Source organism: Erythrolamprus reginae, chromosome 5, assembly GCF_031021105.1.
Source record: "Erythrolamprus reginae isolate rEryReg1 chromosome 5, rEryReg1.hap1, whole genome shotgun sequence".
NCBI classification, from domain to species: domain Eukaryota; kingdom Metazoa; phylum Chordata; class Lepidosauria; order Squamata; family Dipsadidae; genus Erythrolamprus; species Erythrolamprus reginae.
The window spans coordinates 52,249,537-52,273,669 of NC_091954.1; the positions used below are offsets into that span (position 1 = coordinate 52,249,537).

The following is a 24,133-nucleotide window of genomic DNA, read 5'->3' on the forward strand; positions in this document are numbered from 1 at the left end:
CCGGCACAGCATATTACTGAAGCATTTAGTTTACAAACACCGGTTACTGACGTTAGGAAAGATCACAGGAGTCTTTCAACAGGGAGCCCTGTTTCTAGAACTTGGATCTGGTTGTGCTTGGATCCAACTGTGAATGCATTCAGGACTTAAAAGCAGGCATGGGTGGATGACACACGGCAAATGGAACAAACCTCTAAGATTTTCCTGCATGTGTCAGTGTTGGCACAAAGGCACCCACAGTTTCAAGTCATGGTCATTTTCAAAGGGTGTTGCTGAAGTGTGTTTTACCAGAACCAACAACCATTCTGAATATGGAAGCACAGGAAATTTATGTTTCTGGACTGGATGGTAATAAGAATCAAAAAAAGTCTAGGAAACTCCTTTGATTTAGTCCCCCCCCCCAACATGCTTACCACCGACCTAAAAAAATGAAGCCATTCATTGGTGAAATTAATGGAGAGGGCCCTTTTAATTTACTTCATTCTTATCCCTACTTTTCAATGAGATTTATTTATTTGTTTGTTTGTTTGTTTGTTTGATTGATTGATTGATTGATTGATTTTCATGCCGTCCTTCTCCTTAGACTCAGGGCGGCTTACAAGATGTTAGCAATATTGCATTGGCAGTTCTGTGTTAGCAAAAACTTCAGAAGAGAAGGATTTAGGGGTAGTGATTTCTGACAGTCACAAAATGGGTGAGCAGTGTGGTCGGGCAGTAGGAAAAGCAAGTAAGATGCTTGGCTGCCTAGCTAGAGGTATAACAAGCAGGAAGAGGGAGATTGTGATCCCCTTATATAGAGCGCTGGTGAGACCACATTTGGAATACTGTGTTCAGTTCTGGAGACCTCACCTACAAAAAGATATTGACAAAATTGAACGGGTCCAAAGACGGGCTACAAGAATGGTGGAAGGTCTTAAGAATAAAACGTATCAGGAAAGACTTCATGAAGTCAATCTGTATAGTCTGGAGGACAGAAGGAAAAGGGGGGACATGATCGAAACATTTAAATATGTTAAAGGGTTAAATAAGGTTCAGGAGGGAAGTGTTTTTAATAGGAAAGTGAACACAAGAACAAGGGGACACAATCTGAAGTTAGTTGGGGGAAAGATCAAAAGCAATGTGAGAAAATATTATTTCACTGAAAGAGTGGTAGATCCTTGGAACAAACTTCCAGCAGACGTAGTTGGTAAATCCACAGTAACTGAATTTAAACATGCTTGGGATAAACATATATCCATTGTAAGATGAACTACAGGAAATAGTATAAGGGCAGACTAGATGGACCATGAGGTCTTTTTCTGCCGTCAGTCTTCTATGTTTCTATGTTTCTAATAGCACTTTTTAACAGAGCCAGCATATTGCCCCCACAATCCGGGTCCTCATTTTACCCACCTCGGAAGGATGGAAGGCTGAGTCAACCTTGAGCCGGTGATGAGATTTGAACCGCTGACCTACAGATCTACAGTCAGCTTCAGTGGCCTGCAGTACAGCACTCTACCTGCTGCGCCACCCCGGCCTCCATGCACTTTAACCTTGAAGCAACCTTGTGAGCTATGAGGTTCACCATGGAATTCCATCTGGGCCTCCACAGGCCCAGTCCAAAATTGTAATCGATACTCTACACTGCTACTCAAGAATCCCTGTGCAGGATAACTAAGTTAAGTGTTGACCAGGATGAAATCTAATTTTGAAATAAAAATTTTCTTCTCAGCAAAAAAGTTTTAAAAAACAAACATTATACAGCGACAGTAAACTCCTAAGAACAAGTGATGCCTCATGTTAGACTTATTACATAGCAATTCACAACAGAAGGTTTCATAATCAGAAAAACGTGGATGTAAAATATCGGCCTGCTGGACTTCGGAGAGGGGCGGCAAATCTAATAAATCATAAATCTTAATCTTAAATTTATGCAATTTATGGCTTAAGGCAGGTTGTAATTTCCCACAACTCCTGAAAGAAGGGCAAAATAAACTGTGTCTTTACAGAAAAGAGATACAGTGTAGGGCTTCTCAAACTTCATAGTGCTTAACTATAACCTCAAATATATAGCTATGAAAAATTCGGTAGATTTTGTTCTACTCCAGAATGCCCTTGGTTGGGGTCTCGGAATAGGACAGGGGTAAAATAGAATTCTTTATTGGCCAAGTGTGATTGGACACACAAGGAATTTGTCTTTGGTGTGAATGTTCTCAGTGTACATAAAAGAAAAGATACATTTGTCAAGAATCATGAGGTACAACACTTAATGATTGTCACAGGGAACAAAAGTAATCAAGAAACAATCAATATTGATATAAATTGTAAGTATCCTGTTTCCTTTCTTGGTCAAACTGTAACTTGGAACTGTAATTTCAGTGTTAGAATTTTGTATATTCAAAATTCGATATCCAATACACCTCAATCCTGAGTTCATCAGTAGTTCCTACCCTGTTTCCCCAAAAATAAGTCACCCCCCAAAAGTAAGATATAGGAAAGATTTCGTAGAATTACCTAATATAAGGCATCCCCCAAAAATAAGACATAGGAGATGTTTCGTTTCACAGCATTCCCAAACAGAACATATATAACACTGCTGTCCATAATTTCCATCCCAAAACGCTGCATCAATCAGATTTAAAGCACATCCAACACGCATCCAACATGTAGTTGCGTGTTGGACGCACTTTTGCTGAAACAGGATACAGGATACAATTTATTGGGGGAAAAAATAAGACATCCCCTGAAAATAAGACGTAGCACATCTTTGGGAGCAAAAATTAATATAAGACGCTGTCTTATTTTCAGGGAAACACGGTATTATATATAGTTCCAACCAATTCCTGAGTACCTTTCAAGATAGTCTATCCAAGATCAATACACTTTTGCGTAGCCCCACTTTCCCCCTTATTCTTCTTTCATATTCTAATGCGCAGCCCAGTCTTCCAACATCAGATTTTCTTCTACTCCAAGAATTGATGCCAAGCAAGAGTTGCCTTCAAAGTATGCAGGTCCACTCCAGAATCCAGTATGATGTCTCAGTTTAGTTCAGGTTTATCACAGCAACTGACCAATGTTTTACGGTACAATGCCCCAAGAAAGGAACGCTATCCTTGGTGACCCTAGTCAAGAATGCCCCAAGCATAGCAAGTGGTGCTCAGAAGTTATTTGGGATTATTGTACACAAATTTGGTACACAAAGTGCTAAAGCCTACTGCAACAATATCGCCAAAAAGGCTTCTAGAGTTGTTAACCTGATCCTACGCAGCTTCTGCTCTGGCAATCTCATGCTACTCACCAGAGCCTACAAAACTTTTGCCAGACCCTGGAACCCATACCACATCTCGGACATCAACACCCTTGAAAATGTCCAAAGATACTTCACCAGAAGAGCCCTTCACTCCTCCACTCGAAATAGAATACCCTACAAAAGTAGACTATCAATCCTAGGCCTAGAAAGCTTAGAACTACGTCGCCTAAAACACGATCTAAGTATTGCCCACAAGATCATATGCTGCAACGTTCTACCTGTCAATGACTATTTCAGCTTCAATCGCAACAACACAAGAGCGCGCAACAGATTCAAACTTAATATTAACCGCTCCAAACTTGACTGTAAAAAATATGACTTCAGCAACTGAATTGTCGAAGCGTGGAACTCATTACCTGACTCAGTAGTGTCAACCCCTAACCCCCAACATTTTTCCCTTAGACAATCCACGATTGACCTCTCCAGGTTCCTTAGAGGTCAGTAAGGGGCGTGCATAAGTGCACCAGTGTGCCTTCCGTCCCCTGTCCAATTGTCTCTCCTTATCTCATTTATCTTTTCTTCCTTTCAAATATGTTCACCTATACTTTTATATCTTTTCTTCTATTCTTTTCTTTACTTATATTATTACATATCTTTCTCTTCAATGTGTATTATGTATTGGACAAAATAAATAAATAAAAATAAATAAAATAAAATAAAATAAATAAGGTCTGTTAAAGGAGAGTCTGACTTCACATTCTGATTACTCCTAGTTTAATGGTTTAATCTTTTTTAGGCAAAAAGTTCAAAACAGCTCGGTTTGGCATTTCCAGGCAATGGTAGAAAAGCTGCTTAGCGGCAAGTCTGAATTTGAGAAAACATTGTAGATCAGGGGTTTCCAATCTTGGCAACTTTTAAGAGTTTTTGACTTCAATTCCCAGAATTCTCCAACCAGCTATGGTGGAGAATTGTTAGCTGGAGAATTCTGGGAGTTGAAGTCCACAAGTCTTAAGGTTGCCAAGGTTGGAGACCCCTGCTGTAGATAGCACTTAGCTAGATCAGCAGTCTGACTTGGTATAACTTCAATAATTTAGAACGCATGAAGGCAAGGAAGTAGTTGCGGTGGGGAACATTTCAAAATGTACATCTTACCAAAGGGGGAACACATCTTGTGGAAAGGCAAACGAAAGTCATTGACAGCTTTCACTATACTAACACTGGGAAAGAAACTTGTGAGAACTAAGACTAGTTCTAGAAGGTAGCAAAATGTCATATTTTCTAGGGCCATGATCAGCAAAGGATCTAGTACCTCAATAGTGTAACTTCACATGCAGTGGACTTCAGATTTTATCATTCCTGTTCAAGGGCTATGGGGGTTAAAGGCCAATACATCTGTATGTCCTCAGGATTGAAAAAGCTTTTCCACAAGTAGTCTTAATCATTATCTCATAATTATCTGATTATTACAGTCTACTGATTGATTTTCACACCAAGTGACTTCCTTACCATTTTGCAGATAGACTTTGCCTCTTCGGAGAATTTATGGGAATACACCTCTTCCATCTCCAAGACTCTCCTATCTACTTCTTCCCGCTTCACCTTCTCTTTCCTTCCTCGAAAGGGTGACTGTCCTGCAATCATTTCATAGATTAAGCAGCCTAATCCCCAGTAATCTGGGCTAAGGGTATATCGCTGGTTATTCAAGACTTCTGGAGCTGGGAAAAAGAAAAGAGACAATGGAAAAAAAGTTCCCTATGTCTATATTGACGTCAGCATGACTATGGAGGCAAGAATGAAATAAGATATTCCATTTAGTCCAGCCAAGGATCAATTTGATACTAGGAGGGAAGCTCAGCGGAACTTGTTTCACAGGTAATTATAATAATAAAATCAAGCCATTTATGTAGGTTCACTTCCGTAAAGTTGGAAACAATTATTCTCCATGATAGTTCAAATATGTATTTCCAGGATTTAAACAGGAATGGATGATCACTGTTTACCCTTTGATAATCTATATTATGCAATACACAAGGTTATCTGTCACGTGGTATTCTGAATCATTCCAAGTACAGTGGTACCTCTACTTAAGAACTTAATTTGTTCCATGACCTGGTTCTTAAGTAGAAAAGTTTATAAGTAGAAGAATTTTTTCCCATAGGAATCAATGCAAAAGCAAATAATGTGTACAAACCCATTAGGAAAGAAATAAAAGCTTGGAATTCGGGTGGGAGGAGGAGGAAGAGGAGGAGGACAGTAGCTGCTGGAGGAAGAAGGTGAGGTGACGGGAATCAAAAAAATCCAAAACTTTAAGGCTTAAAAAAAAAAGAGGGACTCTGAGGTGGTGAGGAGGAGCACGCGCCTTTCATAAACCCAGCATGAAGCTGCCTCCCATACACTGTGCCAGACAGAGAAACCCAGGCGGGCGAGAGGGGGGAACCTCCTACTCCTTTGACCAAAAGGCTGCTGCTGCTACCTGTTTCCTCTTCCTTCCCATGCTGAAGGGCTCCCCTCTTCTCTCGCTCACTCGCTTTGTAGCCGGCGCCTTTCCTTCACTGTAGTGACTCCTCGGTTTGGCTAAAGCTGAGTTGATTTGTGAAGCGCCCCCTTTTGTCTTTCAGCAACCAGACGCTCTGGGAGGCAACCTTGTGCTGGGTGTGTGGGAAGCAGCGTGAGGGAGTCACCACAACAAAGTGGTTTATTCCTTCTCCAAGCACCCAGAGAAGGGAAAACGCTCCATTCACTCTGGGCTGTCCAGAGAGAAGGGAGTGTTTCTTTTCTCTGGGCACTGGCAGAGGTTTATTCCCACTCCAAGCTCCCAGAGAAAGGAAAATGCTTTGTTCGCTCTGGACTGCCAAAGCCTCCTTAAACGCCACCAAAAGGCTCCTCTGGCAGCCCAGAAAAGCCCGAGATGGCCAGGATTAAAGGAGGAATGGCAGAAAACTGGCCGGCCCTTCGTGCCATTCTCAAATTTCCTGGGAAATTTTTCTGGGCTTGGGTTCTTAAGTAGAAAATGGTACTTAAGAAGAGGCAAAAAAAATCTTGAACATCCGGTTCTTATCTAGAAAAGTTCTTAAGTAGAGGCGTTCTTAAGTAGAGATAACACTGTACTTTACTTTGCTCCATCAGAAAATATAAGAATGGTTCTTTTCAAAGATCTGTAAAGGATATAAGCATACAGTACTCCTAACAACAGTCTATATTTAATTAGATTTCTTAATCACACGTTACTATATATCAGTGGTCCCCAAACTTTTTAAACAGAGGGCCAATTCTTGGTCCCTCAGGCTGTTGGGAGGCTGGACCGGCTGGATGGACATGGCTAGGTGGTCAGGTGACTGGGTGGTCATGGTTAGGTCATGTGGCTAAGTAGGTGTGGCCAATTTAACAGTCCATTAAAACAATGCACATAAATAAAACTTTAATTTCTTTTGTTTAGGAGTCTAATGGATCACTTCAGGAAACTCAGTTTTGCAGCAATTCATCTCAGCCCCAAGGAGCTTACAATCAAGAAGTCTCTCTCTCTATATTTCTTGTCTTCCTCCTCCTTCTCTCTGTTTCTCTTGCTCCCCTTCTGTCTCTGTCTCTCTCTTTCTCTTCCTTTCTATTTCTCTTTCTCTTTTTCTCTGTCTATCTTCTGGAAGTGTGGGAGGTGAAAATGGGCCCTTTTTTTAACCTCCCACAACTCCAGTAGCATTCTGTAGGCTAAAAATGGGCTCAAATGGCCCATTGTTTGGCAAAAAATAGGCTCAATTTTCGCATTTTCCACCTCCCCTACTTCCAGAACATCTCTGAAAGCCAAAAATGGGCTAAACTGGCCTCCATTTTTCACTTCCCCCACCTCCAGAAGCTCTCTGCAGGCCAAACATATTGGCCTTACCTTCCTATTCCAGCCCGTGGGGCTCATGAAGATAAGTCTTGCACTCGATCGAAGGGTGAGGGCTGGCAGGTGGGTGGGGTGATGTGGCCAGGGAAGTCTTGTGGTCGTGCATGGGCCGGATTAATGAGTTCAGCAGGCCATAGTTTGAAGACCTTGCTATATGTGGTATGAAATTAGTTTCCTTACCCACTGGAGTCTGGTGCAAGCCAGAATAATTTCACACATACCATGATGTTATTATGAGAATGATGTGAATTTTACTAATTTGCTTAAATCATATCATGTCTTCATGTAATCATGACAATTTTGGGCAAGCAACTGCATCTCCAGTGTTTGGTACTTAGTGGGAAGGGTCTTAAGGGACTGTAAAACTGGTGCTAAGACCCAAGAAACAATCTCACACGGCCACCTCTGATTTAAGTTGAAATCTTAGTGCCATTTATTTGCATTAACCTCATTTCCATTTTTTTCTTTTTAAATACTCTGAAGCATGAGGTTTAATATTTACTAAGATTTACAAATACATAATACACCCTAGGAGTTGTATGGGTTGTATTTAATATGTCATTCACCTTAGAGAAATGAAAACTATCAAGAATTAAAAAAAACCTGCTTAAACCTTTTCAGAACAATTCCTATATTCAATGTTTTCCTCTGCAGTCAACTGTAATACAGAGTTTGATATGAAATATAAATGGATAGCTATTGGGGTTGGTAGTGAAGGGGGGAGGAATTAATCCATAAAAGTATCTGGGATATAACTTTAAAACAATGGAGGTGCTGACACTGATAACTCATAAGCTCTAAATGATGGATAATATTCAAATGGTTCATTAGGGGAATGCTAACTTGCTGTTCACCAGGCCATTCATGGGTGCCATGTTTACTGACAAATTCTCACAATTCCTTATTTCATCCACTGTCCTTATTAAATAATAATATTTTAAAGCAGATTTTTTTTACCAAAGCTGAGTGTTACATAAACCCAATCGGGGAGATGCTGCCTTTGCACTCGAGCAGTTAGTGGAGGACCTACAGAGAATTGTGACTTGGTCAAGTGATACTACATATCAGGGATTCAGCCATCTGTTCAGTCATGCTGAATCGTGATGGCTTATCATGCATGAACAGAGTTTGTTTTTTCTTTTCCATTACAGAGTTGAAATAACAGCCTTCAAAGTTGAAATCAGCAGAGTATTTCAACCACTCACCCATATAACCAACTGTTCCTACTCGTCCACGGATGGAGTCACCCTCAGGAATTTTGACAGCTAGTCCCAAATCAGATATTCTGATGTGGCCTAAAGTGGAGGTGAAATATTTTTTTTAAAGCATAGATAGGCATGACTCTGTAGAAAACAATTATTTTGCTATTAGGTACACTGTCAAAACAAATCTAACAGTTGCAGGGAAGAAAATAATACCATTTTTTGGAGGAAGTCATCTTAAAAATTGATTAAGGAAACTGCTTGCTATTAGGGCAGACCGACTGTCCCTCTGCTTTCAGATAAAAGTATAAGCTTGAACATGAGATGGTCTTAGAAAGTAGGGAGAATTTAAAGAATGTTAATCTCGATATGCATTAAACACATTGTTAATCTGGACTATGCACCGAATATTAAAAAAAACCTTTTTAATATATTTAATTTCTTCAAAATCCCATTGAAAAGATGCTATGCCCAAAGCTTTCCATCCCAGAAAAGCAAAACTTGGTTAAAAAACAAAACTGCATTGGAACTGCAATCAAGATTTTATGTTATTTTGTTTCTTTAGACAAGAGGGGAAAAACCCCTGGAATCCTAGGTGGGGAAATGGCAGAGTTGTTAGGAATCATTTATAACATGTAATGTAATTCCTTGCTTGGTGAAAGGAATCCAAACATATTTAAAATATGGTAGCTCATTTTGCTTGACTATCAAACCTTTAGGGACTATTTCCTAATAATCCATTAAGGTTTGCCTTCCTGTAATGTAAGATTGGGTGGTTCGGGGTGGGGAATTTGTGGTGGGTAGGGCCCAGGGGAAGAGCCTTCTCTGTGGCGACCCCGGCCCTCTGGAATCAACTCCCCCCGGAGATCAGAACGGCCCCCACCCTCCTTGTCTTTCGCAAATTACTCAAGACCCACCTATATCGCCAGGCATGGGGGAACTGAGACACCTCCCCCAGGCTCCTATATTTTATGATTGGTATGTATGTGTTGTATGGTTTTTTAACTATTGGGGTTTTATATATATATATATATATATCTTTTAATATTAGATTTGTTTTACTATTATGTTCTTTTACTATTGTTGTGAGCCGCCCCAAGTCTTCGGAGAGGGGCGGCATATAAATCTAATTAATAATAATAATAATAATAATAATAATAATAATAATAATAATACTTTTTTAAAAAATGTTATGTGTGTTTGGACTGGTCTCTAGTGTCATGTGACTTTTGTTGTATTACAATGACAAAAAATTATTTATAACTTATAACAAGATTACTGCCCCATAGAGCACACCAACTAACCAATGCAAATTACAATAAGCATTTTCATTATGTTTTCATCCTTCCCACACCTAAGGTTGCCATTCTCTACAGCAAAAAATGATAAACAATTGAACACTTTGTCCAAGTGTTATTTCCCGATACTGCTTTCCACTTTGGTTGTGTTGTTTACTTGAACTAACAGACTTTCTAGGCTTCAAATGTTAGGTCTTCTTGCAGAGATGGGCAAACTTTGGATGGCTACAGCTTGTATTTAAGCAAATTTGTCCACTATGGAAGGGACAAAATCCAAAACTGAGAGTGATATGTCACATATATGGGCAGGGAGGGGAGTATACAATTTCTCCACCTGGCTTTCAAAAAAGAAAGCTTGAAAACGGTGGAGTTTTGTTTTTTGAAAGTATATTATGGCTAGTCACATATCAGTAAGTTAACATTATTTGCTTCTTACACACCTGTCTCAAAATCAAAGGAAACTATACCACTAATTTTCAGCAATCACAATCAGAAGAGGCTGTGGGGGCCATAATGGTGAGTAAATGGCTGTTAAGGGAATGGGAAATGGTAATTTAGGGGTTTAAAGTGTTAAGGGATGGCTTGTGATACTGTCCATAGCCAAAAATGGTGTATTTACTTCCGCATCTCTACTTCGTGGAAATTTGACTTTCGGGGGCGGTCTCGGAACACATCCCCCGCGAAAATTGAGGGAACACTGTATATCCAACCCTGTTTTACAGGCCTCTTAACTGGGGATAAGTCTTGCACTTCTCCACCAAGATCAAATCACTTCTGTGACAAGGAGAACTTTGCCTTGCATGAAGGACTAACTGAGGGATGCTATTTATGAGTTTCAAACTAGCTGTAATTCAAATAAAGGCTATATATTTTGTCGTTCATTATTCAATTCAGAAAGTTGCTGAGCTGATGGATTAATCTGTATAGATATAAATAGAACAAATAATTCAATGTAATTGAGTTGGGGGTGGGTGTTAACTCTGAGGAGTATTTGAAATTAAAAAATAGACAGGCAACCCGTATTTCGCACTTGAAGCCCAGCATATTCAGTATAATACCCGCATATTATTTCTCATTGTTTAGAATGGTAATAATGTTGATTCCCATTTTTTACCCAGGTAACAAAGTTGTTTTGTTATAGGCATATGGCCAAGGAGTACAAAGCACTAGAGTGCCTTCCGACCCCTGTCCTATTGTCTCTCCTATATCCCATATATCTTATCTTCTATCTCTATACCTTTCTTCTATTCTCTCATTGATTATTTTATCCTATACTCTCTCTTCTATTCTTTATCTAATTCTATTTCCTCGAAGGTGTCCTCTATTACCTTCATTGTGTATTGTACAAAATAAATAAATAAATAAAATAAATAAATAAATAAAAAATCATACACACAATTGGTCATCCTCACTGTTGGGCAAGAGAAAATACACTTTTTGTATAAACCTTTCTTAACATTGCTACTATTAACCTAAAATGTTCTTCTTTTCATAAGGTCTCTCTCTTTTTTGGCAAAAGTGCCATTTTTTTCCTCTATCCAAAGTTAAATGTTGTTTATTGTTTAGATCCGCTGCAGATAATGATTTAGCTGTGTACAGACAGCTATATATAAGCCATTTTACTGTAGACAAAAATGTTTCACTTAAAGCTCTCAGACTTACCATAATCATCTAACAGGATATTTTCTGGCTTCAGATCCCTGGGAAAAAAAAGAAGAAGCACTGCTCTTATTTCTGAGGAAATTGCTTTGATAAAATGGAAATTGCAAGTACCTTCCAACCATTTAGGCAGTAATTTACCCATAAAAAGAATTCAGAAAGTCAATTAAAAAAACATGGCTTTGCAGCAACATGAAAATCACAGCCTACCACAATCTTGGGCCATTCACTTCAGCTGGATGTGACCAATGAGGACACCATGCAGAGTATTTTGTATGTGTTCTCTAGCTAACAATTGTGGCAGCCATCAGAACAGCACTTCTCAGTCTTAGCAAATTTAAGATATCTGGACTTCATTTGTCTGGAGGAATTCTGCGAGTTAAAATTGCCACGGTTGAGAAACTCTGTAGATTTGTCTACATCAGGGCTCCCCAAACGTGGCAACTTTAAGATCTGTGGACTTCAACTTTCAGAATTCTCCAGCCAGCTATGCTGGAGAATTCTCCAGCCAGCTATGCTGGAGAATTGTTGGCTTAAGAATTCTAGGAGTTGAAGTCCACAAGTCTTAAAATTGCCAAGTTTGAAGACCTCTAGTCTCTATGAAAACCATGTCTCAATTTCTCTGCAACTGAGAAACTGCAATGGAAACCATTAACAATTTCTGTTTCAGAAATATAGGATGATTGAATATGGAGTTCTCTTGAAAGGAGCTATCTCCAGTTACTCATTCTCTGTCCATTATTAATGAATTCAGATACAAGTTATAGTCTATTTAAAAAATACTGCACAGATACAGTATGTCTTCTGCAAGATTCTAAACTGATATGAATATATATGGTGCATTGGTTAGAGTACAGCACCGCAGACTACTTCAACTAACTGCTAGCTGTAGTTCAGCAGTTCAAATCTCATCACCAGCTCAAGGTTGACTCAGCCTTCCATCCTTCTGAGGTGGGTAAAATGAGGACCCAGATTGTTGGGGGTAATATGCTGATTCTGTAAACCAGTTAGAGGGGGCTGTAAAAGCATTATGAATTGGTATAGAAGTCAAAATGCTATTGCTAGGTAGGTCTGTTTTAACACATCGTGAGAATGGACACATGTTCAAAAAACACAGCTATTACATTTTGTGGAGCTGCAAATATTTCTTCCTTTCTTCAGAATCCAATGCCTGAAATGATCACTCCAATATTAAACATCTACAACCAACGTGGGGGAAAGCAATGGATTAAGACCTCTAATTAGTCAAAGAAGTATTTAAAATTAAGATGAAAAAGTACGTTGAGAATAGCTTTTTATCACATTAATCCAACATGTGCCTTTTTGTTAAACACCAAGAGTAAGCCTTTGGTGGTATTTAAAATAAAGCCATCCATTTTACATCCTCATTCCCTTCACATATTTTCTCAGTATTATTTGTTTAAAAAGGAGGCTTGTTAGCACTGGTTTATCTTGTGAAGTTTATCTTGTGAGGTCAATAGGAATTTAAACTAACAAAAAGAAGAGAACCAAAATGTTCTTAGTTCATGTGCCTTTGCTTATAATAACAAATAGTGCACATAATATATTTTGAACAAATAAAAGTTCCCCAGTGATTAATAGAGGAAAAATAATTAAGTTTACTTCCAATGACAAAGCTTGAATAATTTCTGAGAACAATTTAAGATACTGAAAAGGAAAGTTTCAGGATCTTTCCTATCGCAAATTGGTCTGATGGTCAACTTGAATTGTATTCTAAAGAATTCTTGTGTCATAATCTTAGAATAACATAATTTTCATAAGTTATGGATAAAATGTGACGGTGTACTATCTTATTTAGCAGACTCAGTTGCATTATTTTATTTAAGTAAATTGTTTCTTGGGTAAAAGTGAGGTGGTAAAATCACCTTAGAAGTATTCTTGTCAGTTCAGATATAAATATATATAAATCAGCATTGCCAAAAATATTACCATTTAAAACCAACAACAACAACATAGCACAGTGGTTTTTAGCAATTCATGCATTTGGGTGAGCTAATTAATGCCATAAACTCTCTCTTATAAGTGAATAATTACTGTCATTGTCAGTTATTGTTATGAAAAGGTAAAATAATTCATCCCTTAATTTCAAGCATGATTATTAGATCTTTGCATGCTTCAGATCTTTGCCTCCTTGTTTTATTTATTTTTAAAAGCACCTTTAATAGGTTCCTAAGCAAAATGGTATTTAGCACCTGAGCTCAATATTTAGGCATTGGAAATCACATGGAGATAGAAAGAATTGTGAAGAATAAAGTATAGAGAATATTTTGCAGCAGTGCATATTTTATCAGAAACTGTTAAAGTTGTTTACATTACAATCCCTATGGTGCTAGCATTTTGCAAGATCTGAATAACAACCCCTCCCGCATTACATAAATAAAAAAGCAATAACAATTGCTGGTCACTTGATAATATCTGAAATGAGCATTTCATGTATGGAACAGTCACTTTGGGGTAGTTCACATTAAGACCAAAGGTCATACATGTTTTGTCTGAACATAGATCCAGAATAGGTGTCAGCATATGACACCTGTCCCACATGTGGCTGGTCCAAGCAAAATTGTTATGGGATGGGGAAAATGGGAAAAAAGCAAGGCCATCAGCAGCAGCGAGTTAGGGACAGACAAACAAAGGCAACTGGAAGTTCGTAGAGAGGAAAGTAGGAAGGCTGGGAATCCAAGGGCAACAGCAGTGGGTTATAACTACAGAGGACAAGGAAAGAAAGACACTGTCAAAATTTGAGGACCGTTAGATGGTCTACAACTCTCCAAAAATTCAAATGCAACCCATCCTTCTCTAAATTGTCCTAGTACTCCTCCTTCCCTACCTACCTCCATTATGTCCAAGAAAAGAAGATAAGTGGCCATAAAGTCTTCTAGCTTAGAAGGAGGAGCAGGGAGAAAGGAGAGAGAGGGGAGTTATGTGGCCCAACCTGGACTCTAGCATCTCTTTGACCTGGAGAGGCTGAGAGGCAGAAATCCACTTGAATTCAAGATGGTGACTAAGGGAAGATAGGAATAAAACTCTTGGGAAAATTGGTAAATAGGCCCAGGCTATGGAGTAGAGAAGGATGGTGCATGATCCTTGCTCTATTCACTCCATAAGATCATTCTGGAATTTGTTTGTGGCCAAAACCTGGAACAAGCAAAATATTCCAGTTTGTCTGAATTTTTGAGCCAATTTGTTTCAGGTTCCAAATGAAACACAATTTCTGGAGTGTAAAGGCAGAAGTAATGAGTCTTAGCTAATTTCTCAACCAGGTACTGAAGACACTCTAGTTCCAACATGGACGTTCCTTAAGGGCCTCAAACACAATGACTCAGCAAAATCCTGTGCAGATTTTACCTAAACACATGATTAGAGATATTATGGTGCAGAAAAAAATGTCTGGGAGGTAGGATTGATTTTCCTCTTTTTTTTCCATAGCTCGCTTGCTATTAGGGAAAAAATTTTCCCCATATTTTAAATTGCAATATAAATAGTTAAAAATCATTTTCATGCATTGTTATTCAATCTTTACCCCACCATTATTTGTAAAAGCTGTGATTATTATTATTTTTTATAACCATATATTATTATAATTCATGTAATCCAGCACTCAATGGTAAATGCATTATTCCTCCAGAGAACTTGAACATTTTTGCAAAAGAAAAGTCCTCTTTTATTATTTTTTTCTGCTCATTTTTATTCAGGATTGATCCAGAATATTTTTGAAACACCCATGAATTTATTTAGATTTGTAAGGATAAACTATGCAATAACTGTTGGCTCAAGACCACACCTTTTGGTGGGAGAGAATTTTAATGGTTTTCTACTTAAACCCAATCATAAATTCCAATTAATTTGGATGTGGTACCTATGTTGCATTTTTTGCTCTTTTATTGTAAGGGTACGTAAAAAAAGGTAATGAGAAACATATTGATACCTATATATAGAAACAGGAAATAATATAGGACGATAATAATAATTTATCTAAAGCTGCAAATGCATGTGAGTTTCTGAAAGCATGATTTTTTTTTTACCTGTACACAGTATTTTCCCTGTGCAGGTCTTCTAAGCCACAAAGAATCTCTGCAGCATAAAATAAAGCTCTTTCTTCTTCAAAGCCTGGGTTTCCCATATTGTAGATATGGAATTTCAGGTCCCCCCCATTCATTATGGTTAGAACTAGGCAGAGTGCATCCTTTGTTTCATAAGCATAGGCAAGATTGACCTGGAATGAGAGTTATTGAACAGCAGTTATAGTTTTAAGAAAATTATCCATGCCCATAATTTACTCATAGCTAGTGTTTTGTGTTAGAAAAGACATGAAATCGTTTAGATAAAAAGAAGAATAAATGGGATAGAATTCTGGGTATTAAGATTACAGGGCAAGAATACAGGCCGATACTGCAGGATCCAATCCCGCAAGGACCAGAGGTTTAGCCTTCCAAGCTTTTGAACTTGTGCTGGAGTCCATCCTTAACAAAGTTCTTAGATTGGGCTTTAGCAGAAGTCCAAAAGCTCAGAAGACTAGACATCTGGTTCGGGTGATTGATCCAAATTGGATCCTGTAACATTATCCTTGGATACAAATATTTGCCTTCATTCATAGTCAGATATTTTCATAAGATATGTAAGATGATACTACACAGTACTGCAGATTTAATTCTTCGGGAAAACTTTATTGATTCAAGAATTACTATTGTCTTATTTATACATTATTCCAGCCACAGCAACAGCAGCAGCTACAGCTAACAGAAGAAGCTGGGCAGATTCTAGAGTTTTGGATTCTGGTAGGATCTTGTAGAGAGCTAATAGGAGTATGCATTCCATTGTAGAGTGAGCAGTTTGCAGCACCGTTTTTTCCATAAACAATTATTTTGGAACCACACAGTGCTGTCAAATTCCAGTGAATGATACATAAAAACCCACTGTGATTGAAAAAGTAATAACCGAAGAACTCATACAGAGCTAGCACCAGAAACCTGATCTAAGTCACGATGCCGCCTGGAATGTAGTGCAGCTGCCTACATTTTCACTGATGGACCTGTTAATGAGAGCTGATGCCCATTACAAATTTGGCAATACTTACTACAAACTGACTATTGACTTTTTCTAGAATCTGCTTTTCATTTAGGGCCATGGATTCACCTTTCCTCTTCTTTATTCTTTTTTTCTCTAATCTTTTGCATGCGTACATTTTCCCAGTGGCTCGTACTTGGCAGGCACATACCTGAAAAGAAGTAAGTTACAATAGGAATATATATATGTATATGTATAAATCATCAGTTAGCAGAGCCAAATCAATTTCTTTTCCCTACTTTGCCTTGATTTTAAAAAAATTCTTTTGACTGGAGACTAAACAGACATTTAGTAGGAGGACAAAAGGAAATATTCCAATGCAACATGTTTGGTTTTCTATATTCTCAATTTAGAGAAATAAGACATATGACAAAGTTAGGCTGGGATACCCTGTAAATCAGGGATGTTTTCAAAGAAGATCACTTGCCATTGATTTAAACACTGGGTGCTACATTTCTAAAAGTGAGAAGGGCCAAGGCAAAAACAAAAAAACCCCAAAACAGCAGGAATCTGCTATGCTAAAACTAGTATTGATAATAATGAAACACAGTTAATATCATCAGTATTAGTGCATTTAATAATATTGTATGGTCAATTTGGCAAAAAACTTTGGGAACCCACGACTAAACAATGTCATCTGGCGGGACCCAGGGGAAGAGCCTTCTCTGTGGTGGCCCCGACACTCTGGAACCAGCTCCCCCCAGAGATCAGAATTGCCCCCACCCTCCTCACCTTTCGTAAGCTCCTTAAAACCCACCTCTATTGTCAGGCATGGGGGAATTGAGATATTCCTTTCCCCACAGGCCTATACAATTTATGCATGGTATGTTTGTGCGTATGTTTGGCTTTTAATAAGGGTTTTTAGCTATTTTAAATATTAGATTTGTCATACACTGTTTTATTATTGTTGTTAGCCGCCCCAAGTCTATGGAGAGGGGTGGCATATAAATCAAATCAAATCAAATCAAATCAAATCAAATCAAATCAATCAATAAAGCTTAGGAGGGTAAAATGTCACTATATCTACTGTAGAATCTCTAGGTTTAGAGATTCCATCTTCACTTCCAATAGTTAAGACCAGAATCTAAAAAAAACTATATCAGCACAGGTAGTCCTCAACTTACAACAGTTCGCTTAGTGACCATTCAAAATTACAACAGTCATGAAAAAAGTGACTTATGACCATTTTTCACACGTATGACCAATGTGGCATCTCCATGGTCACCTGATTTGCTTTTGGTGGCATGATAACTGACCCACAGTAATGGCGGTTGCAGTGTCCCAGGTTCATGCGATCACCTTTTGCGAGCTTCTGACAACCAAAGTCAATATGGGAGCCAGATTCACTTAAAAAACCACGTTACTAATTTAACAACTGCAGGGATTTACTTAACAAGTGTGCAATAAAAGTCACAAAAATGGGGCAAAACTCACTTAACAAGTTTTTCGCATACATTTTGAGCTCCATTGTAGTCGCAAGTTGAGAACTACCTGTAATTCATTACAAAACTTGGAAGGAAAAAAACACACCATGTCTAAGGTCCCTTTCTCACGCGCCCAATGAATCAAGTTTAAGAACTCTTATACAGCAAGAATGAAATCATGCAATTTCATGCTTCAATAGACCAGATTTATCAGCAGAAAATAATTGGCTACCCTTACAAGCAGAGAGTTTGTAAAATAAGATTTACTCACCTCTCCAAAGCCACCTTTTCCTAATACCCTGTATTGCCTAAATGTGTTTTTTGTTACTGGTTGTCTGAAATAATAAAGAAAATTGGGAGAGGAGAAACCAATGTTTTAATACGTTTTATTAAACTTCAGTTTTAAAACAGTTGCCATCCTTAACATTGATTTTTTTTAAAAAAAATCAAGCTATTTCTCTCTCCTTTTAACAAATTAACTGCTTGTTTTTCTAAATGTGAATTATAGGCGAGTATTTCATAACCCTTCATTTTGCACAATCCACAAATTCTTTGTTAAATATCATTTAGCTGTGGAAATGACTGCTTTTCAACCATGTCCCTTTTTTCTCATCTGGCCATAGGATATGTCAAGGAAAGATGAGCAATTCCTCTTTAGGAGATGACCAGGCTAAGCCTGAGAGAGGGAGTCAAGTACGTCATCAATCTCAAGCTCCTTCATGCCCACAAGAGATCTAAGACCAGCCCATCTTGAATTCCATTGACCCTTATCTACTACCAATTTGCTTTAACTGTTAGTACCACATTATGGCAGTATATTGATCCCAGAATTTTTTCTTAAATGTAATCACACCAGCTCCTCCCAATTATTTAAATAGATCTACTCCAAACATGACTGAGTCAGGGTTTAACTCAGCTGTCTTATCTTAATACTGATACTTAATACTAAAACAAGACATTTTAGATTATACTTTTACAGATCTTTAAAACTGATGTGGCTTTCTGGAAGTATTCTCTGCTATTTTAAAAGAAGATACAATAGCACTGGGTCTCTTCAGATTAAGCATTTATTTTAAAAAGCTTCTTCGTTTTGTTAAGTTGTCTAGAACAAGAGGTTTTTTAAAAAATAAGTCTAATAATTTGAACATTCTATAGATATTTATAGTTATTGATTTAGACTAAAGGTGTCTGCCACTATAGATACACTGTGTTTAAAAATCTTACAAAAGAATGCCGCTGGCGACTCACCGCTGGCGAGGGTTGCGGCGTGGGCCGGGGAAGGAGGCCACCATGTTGGGGCGGAGCCTGCGGCCCCCACGTCATCCCCGGGGGCCGCAGCGCGGCGTTTGGGTGCGTGGTCACCCCCTGAACTGGGCAGGAGGGAGGCAGCCCTATGAAGGGGCTGCCTCGTGGCGTAGTGCCTCCTGCCCGCCGGCGTTGGACATCTCTTGCCCTCCCCCGATCTCGCCGCAGGACGGGAACGGCGAGGGGGGACCAGCGCGCCTTTTCTCCCCGACGGGAGGATTGAGGAGACGGAGGACGGTGCCTCCTGCGAAGCCCCTGGGATCGATGGCGATCGCCGGGGGCAGCTCGGGTTTACGGGGGGCGGGGGGGCGGCGGCATCCAGCGCCCGTGAACAGGCTGTTCACCGGGCGCCCGTCAGGATGGTGACGTCGCCTCTCCTTTGTTGCCGGCAGCGCGCAGGATGGTGCCGGCGGGAAATTGGAGGAGTCGCCTTGGTTTGCTTGCTTGGGAAAGGGGGGAGGGGTTCAGATGGCTGCCGTGGGCCGGCGCCCCTCCCCCACCCCCAGCTTCGTGTATATGGCGGCAATAGAAAGAATGAAAGAGGGGGGGGGAAAGAGAAAGAAAGAAAGAAAAGAAACAAAATAAATATAAAGAAAAGTTAGCATGTCTATAATTAAGCTGAAATTTTAATTATTTCATTTTAAAGGCTTATTTGTTTTGCCATTGTATGAGAAGAGTGTCAATTCAGCAATGGAGACTGAGTAGCGAGTTATTCTGGATTGGTTTGGATTATAGAAAAGACACCATCCACGGGCAGTATACTGTGGGCCAAACAGTCTTTATACAATTGTAGTGCCCAGATCAGCTCAAAAAGTAGAGGTTTTAAGAGTGTGTCATTTAAAGCAATGTACATTGAACTTATTCATTCACATGCAGCAAGTGCCATGTTTTTATGAAGGCGACATATGATTTAACTACCACACAATGATGTAATTGATGTAATTCATAATATTTGCATTATGTATTTATGTTTTGGCAGCTTCCTCTACTTTGCCTCTGCATTATAATGTTAATGATGGTGTATCAAACAAGTGAAGCATTTTTATTTTTTATTTTTTCATTTCTTCCCCAAAGAGCACATGTTCCTGTAAAAAAAAAAAAAAAAAAAGTTTTCTTTACAAAAAACTGAGTTTTCTCTTCAGTTTTCTTCTGGATAGTAAGGTAGAATATACTTCACAGTTGTGTTCTGGTAAGAGAAAGGTGAAGACTAAGTTTGCCACTGAGGTCAATGAAGAGAGGGCTATTATCTTGTAAATTCAAGGTGCACTAGAGTAGTGCCACAGATTTCCTGGTGACCTAAATTTCAAAGCTGAAAGTGCTTTGACTTCCTATATAGAAGATTTGATTCCTGGTCTAATAGAAATTGAGGAGGCTCTTACAAATGCAGCCAGTGCACACATACTCTTTATTGGTGAAGAAGACTACCTCCTTGCTGGTTTATAAAATTGCTAGAAATAAAGTCAGAAAGCATCAACTCTTATACTTAGGAATGTACTAGTTCTGGACAGGAAAAAATAAATAAATAAAAAATCCAGTTCCTGAAATTCTTCTAGCCTATACAGAATAGAGAATACAATGCAACAGAATATAATACTTTTATTGGCCAGGTGTGATTAGATACATAAGTGATTCGACTCTGGGGCAGAAGCTCTCCGTATACATGTACAAATTATGAGCTAGACACCAGTAATTTAGCTGGACAGCAGCATTACTATGCCCTCATTATGAGGAGGGGGATTGCCCACATGGCAGTTCCCACCTTTCCCCAGTTTAGGGCAAAGCCGGGAACACACACATACACACCCTGGCAGTGAGCAGGCTAGGCACAGTCGCTCACTGTACAGGCTTACGTCTCTAGCAGATTGGAGGGTATCTGTGAGCACTGTCCGCTTGGGTGCCTCGTGTGTTATCGTTGTCATTGTCATTTATTATTTTATGGTTTTATGGAAAGAGTGGTTGATCCTTGGGACAAGCGTACAGCAGACATGGGCAGTGGATCCGCAGTGGCTGAATTTAAACATGCCTGGGATAAACATATCCATTGTGGGATGGTGTACGGGAAGTTGTGTGGGGGCAGACTGGATGGACCATGGGGTCTTTTTTCCTGCCGTCAATCTTCTATGTTTCTATCATTGGCCAATTCGGCCAGGGCACGTGGTCCATACGAGGTACTTGTTGACCTTATTACATAGGGAGGTAGTAAAATTGGCAATGGCCATTTAGGCAATGGGGGCAAATAATGCAGGATACTCTGAACCTGTTGTATGCTATGGCAGTTCCATGCGGGGCGAGAACCATAAGGAGAACCAGATGTTGGTAAGAGGGAACAACAAGTTTTCCCCGACAAGATTGAGAATGATTTGAAAGATTAAAAGAATGACAGGTTAAAAGAATGATATGGGAAAAGGTGCTACACTGGACATAGAAAAAAGATACCTATTATCTTAATAATGAAAAGGGATATACAAATAACAAACTAAAAAAGTGACCTGGATAAATTTCCTATATTAGATTTTCAAAAGAGACTTTTGAAAGTCTCGAAGAACTTTGTGAGAAGAGATAAAGAAAAAAAAGAAAAGAAATTAAGTTCTGGGACATAATTTGAAAGGACTAAAAAATCAAGACTGTTATAAGTAGAAAATATAAATTTGGCTTATTTGTTTGAGGTTAAAATAAATGTTTATTTATTTTGCCAGCTTTTTCTGGTAACTTTTATTTATTAGTATTGAACAAGAAAACTTTAAAGATCTGTTTACAGTTAAGAGATATGATATGGAAAAAGAAATAATTTGTTGTATTTTAAAGAGATGATGAATTCCCAAAATGGTTTATACTTATTGTGATGGTAAGAGAAGCCATTTATTTATGCATTTCTTTTCCTTTTTCTTCATCATATTCTTATTTTTTTTCAAATTTCTGCACTTTGTATTTTTCTTTTTATTCTTTTTTTTGCTTTATTGGTTTTTCATTACACCTTTTAATTTTAAAAAGTTTTACTGCGCCCCCTGTTATGCCGCTTACCTTTCTAGACACTTCCATTGGAGAAATCTGTCAAAATACATGCTGTCTGAGTATTCTTGAAAAGGTTCTCCACTTAGGTACTCATGAACAGACCTATTTTAGATGAAAAGGGAAGAAATGTTTGACAAGCTTACTCCCGGATCAAGATAAGCGTCCCAGTTTCCTACAGACAGGATGCTTAGTTTTAAATCTACTAACTCAAAAGTATTAGAAAAGCCTATCTTAGGAATAATGTGTTATTTTTTAATCGAATATTTTATGCATTTCTTTTTTATCTAATCACATTCTATTTTTCTCATGATTGCTTATCCACCTAATATACATTATCCTAACGTACGATACAATCCAAACAACATCAGATTGCAGCTAAGGCCACGAATAATTATTAAGGTCTTTGGCATCAAAGAGCAAAATGAGAGTAGTAAAATTAAAAGACAGAAATATAATTACTGAATGAAAGCTTCTAAATTTTACAAGTACTTCTATAAAACATCTGCTGCAAATAATGTGCTTTTAATGATATTTCTCTTTTGATATTTTCTTCTCTTAAGGCCTGGCAAATAGTAGGGCACCACAAAAGCACCAGCCATTCTAGACACAAATATTTACACATGGAGATCTAGGGTACAATAAAAAGAAAGTCCTAACTTTGCGAAACCGGTAAGCCTTTCTTTGGACAAAAGGATGACACCACATAAATAGACCTCTTATTTCAGGTCTCTTAAGGCCTGAAGGGCAATTTGAAACATCTGCATGTTTCTTTGTTTATGACGAAAATTACCAGAAACAGTTTACTAGGACAAGGCTGCCATGCAGAGGAAGACAGAGATAGTCCTTGAATTATGCCCATAATTGAGCCTAAAATTTTAGTTGCTAAGCAAGAGTGCTGTTAAGTGAGTTTCACTACATTTTACTCAATCTATGACTTGTCCTGGCTAGAGAAGTACATCTGAAGGCATGTGTCATGTTCTAATGTATAGAAGTTATGGTTAGATGGATGTATGGCAGAAAGTGGACTCTGGGTTTTTCCAAATGCAGTAAGTGAGATTGAATGTGTATAGTTTTAGAAGTGTATGTGTGTATGTGTGTACATACACATACAGTACATATAGTAGATAATGTATATTTTGTGTGTAATATGTATGTACACATATGGCATGTATGCATAGGATTAAATAGTATATTTTGGAAGTAAACAGTATATTTCAGATTGTAAATAGTAAAATTGTGTCTTGTTGAGGCCTTTCAGGCAAGGAGATGCCAGGCACCCTAACCTTAACATTTAACGTGAATGATGTCAAGTTGGCCATTCTTGTGCATGTATTTACAATGGATGCAGCATTCTTGGGTCACATGATCATCAATTGTGAACTTCTTATCTGCTTCTGATAAGCAAGCAGGGGTGGGCAGCAGGCAGGACGGGGTGGAATGCAATTCCACCAGCGGAAATGAAGCTGTGTGCCCAGTTCCAGCTGACCATCCCCCCCTCCCATCCTTCTCCTCAGAAAGTGGCAGGGAGAGCAGCACCGGCAAGAGTTGCAGGGGGCCCATTTCCTGCCCCCTCTTTTTTCAACAGCTGTTCAGCACCTGTTCACCTAGCTACCCAGCCTGAGACAGGGTGTGACCCAGGAAGGAGAGCGCGGGAAACACAAAGCAAATTGTCACCCCAGAGAGTGACACTGGTGAGGTTGTAAGTCGAGGACTTAACAGTTCACTTGAACGATGGTAATTGTTCAAGCCACCCCCACTGGTCACATGGTCGGCAAGCCACTCCTACCCAATCAAATTATCATCAAGCCACACCCACAAAATAAGCCACACCCACAGTGTGGCAGTAAAAAATTTGGCTGCCCATTACTGGAAGCAAGGTCAGTGGGGGAACTGGATTCTCTTAATGAATGCATGATTCACTTAATCACCATGGCAAAAAAGATTGTAAAATTAGGCAGGACTCACTTAACAACTTAGCAATGGAAATTCTGGTTCCAATTGTGGTCTGAAGTTGAGGACTACCTATATCTCGAGCT

The 24,133-nt window shown here is 38.8% G+C and overlaps 1 protein-coding gene across 2 annotated transcripts in view; it reads right to left on the minus strand.

Annotated features, from left to right (window-relative positions):
• The window catches only part of GRK5 (G protein-coupled receptor kinase 5), a 196,103-nt gene that overhangs the window by 19,288 nt on the left and 152,682 nt on the right, over positions 1–24,133 (minus strand). For both annotated transcript variants that reach the window (XM_070752603.1, XM_070752602.1), the window contains 7 exons: positions 22,107–22,199; positions 18,052–18,115; positions 16,367–16,507; positions 15,315–15,505; positions 11,275–11,312; positions 8,318–8,407; positions 4,736–4,944 (listed from right to left, as the gene is read on the minus strand). In XM_070752603.1, coding sequence (XP_070608704.1) covers positions 4,736–4,944; positions 8,318–8,407; positions 11,275–11,312; positions 15,315–15,505; positions 16,367–16,507; positions 18,052–18,115; positions 22,107–22,199 — 826 coding nt within the window. The remainder of the gene's footprint in view (positions 1–4,735; positions 4,945–8,317; positions 8,408–11,274; positions 11,313–15,314; positions 15,506–16,366; positions 16,508–18,051; positions 18,116–22,106; positions 22,200–24,133) is intronic.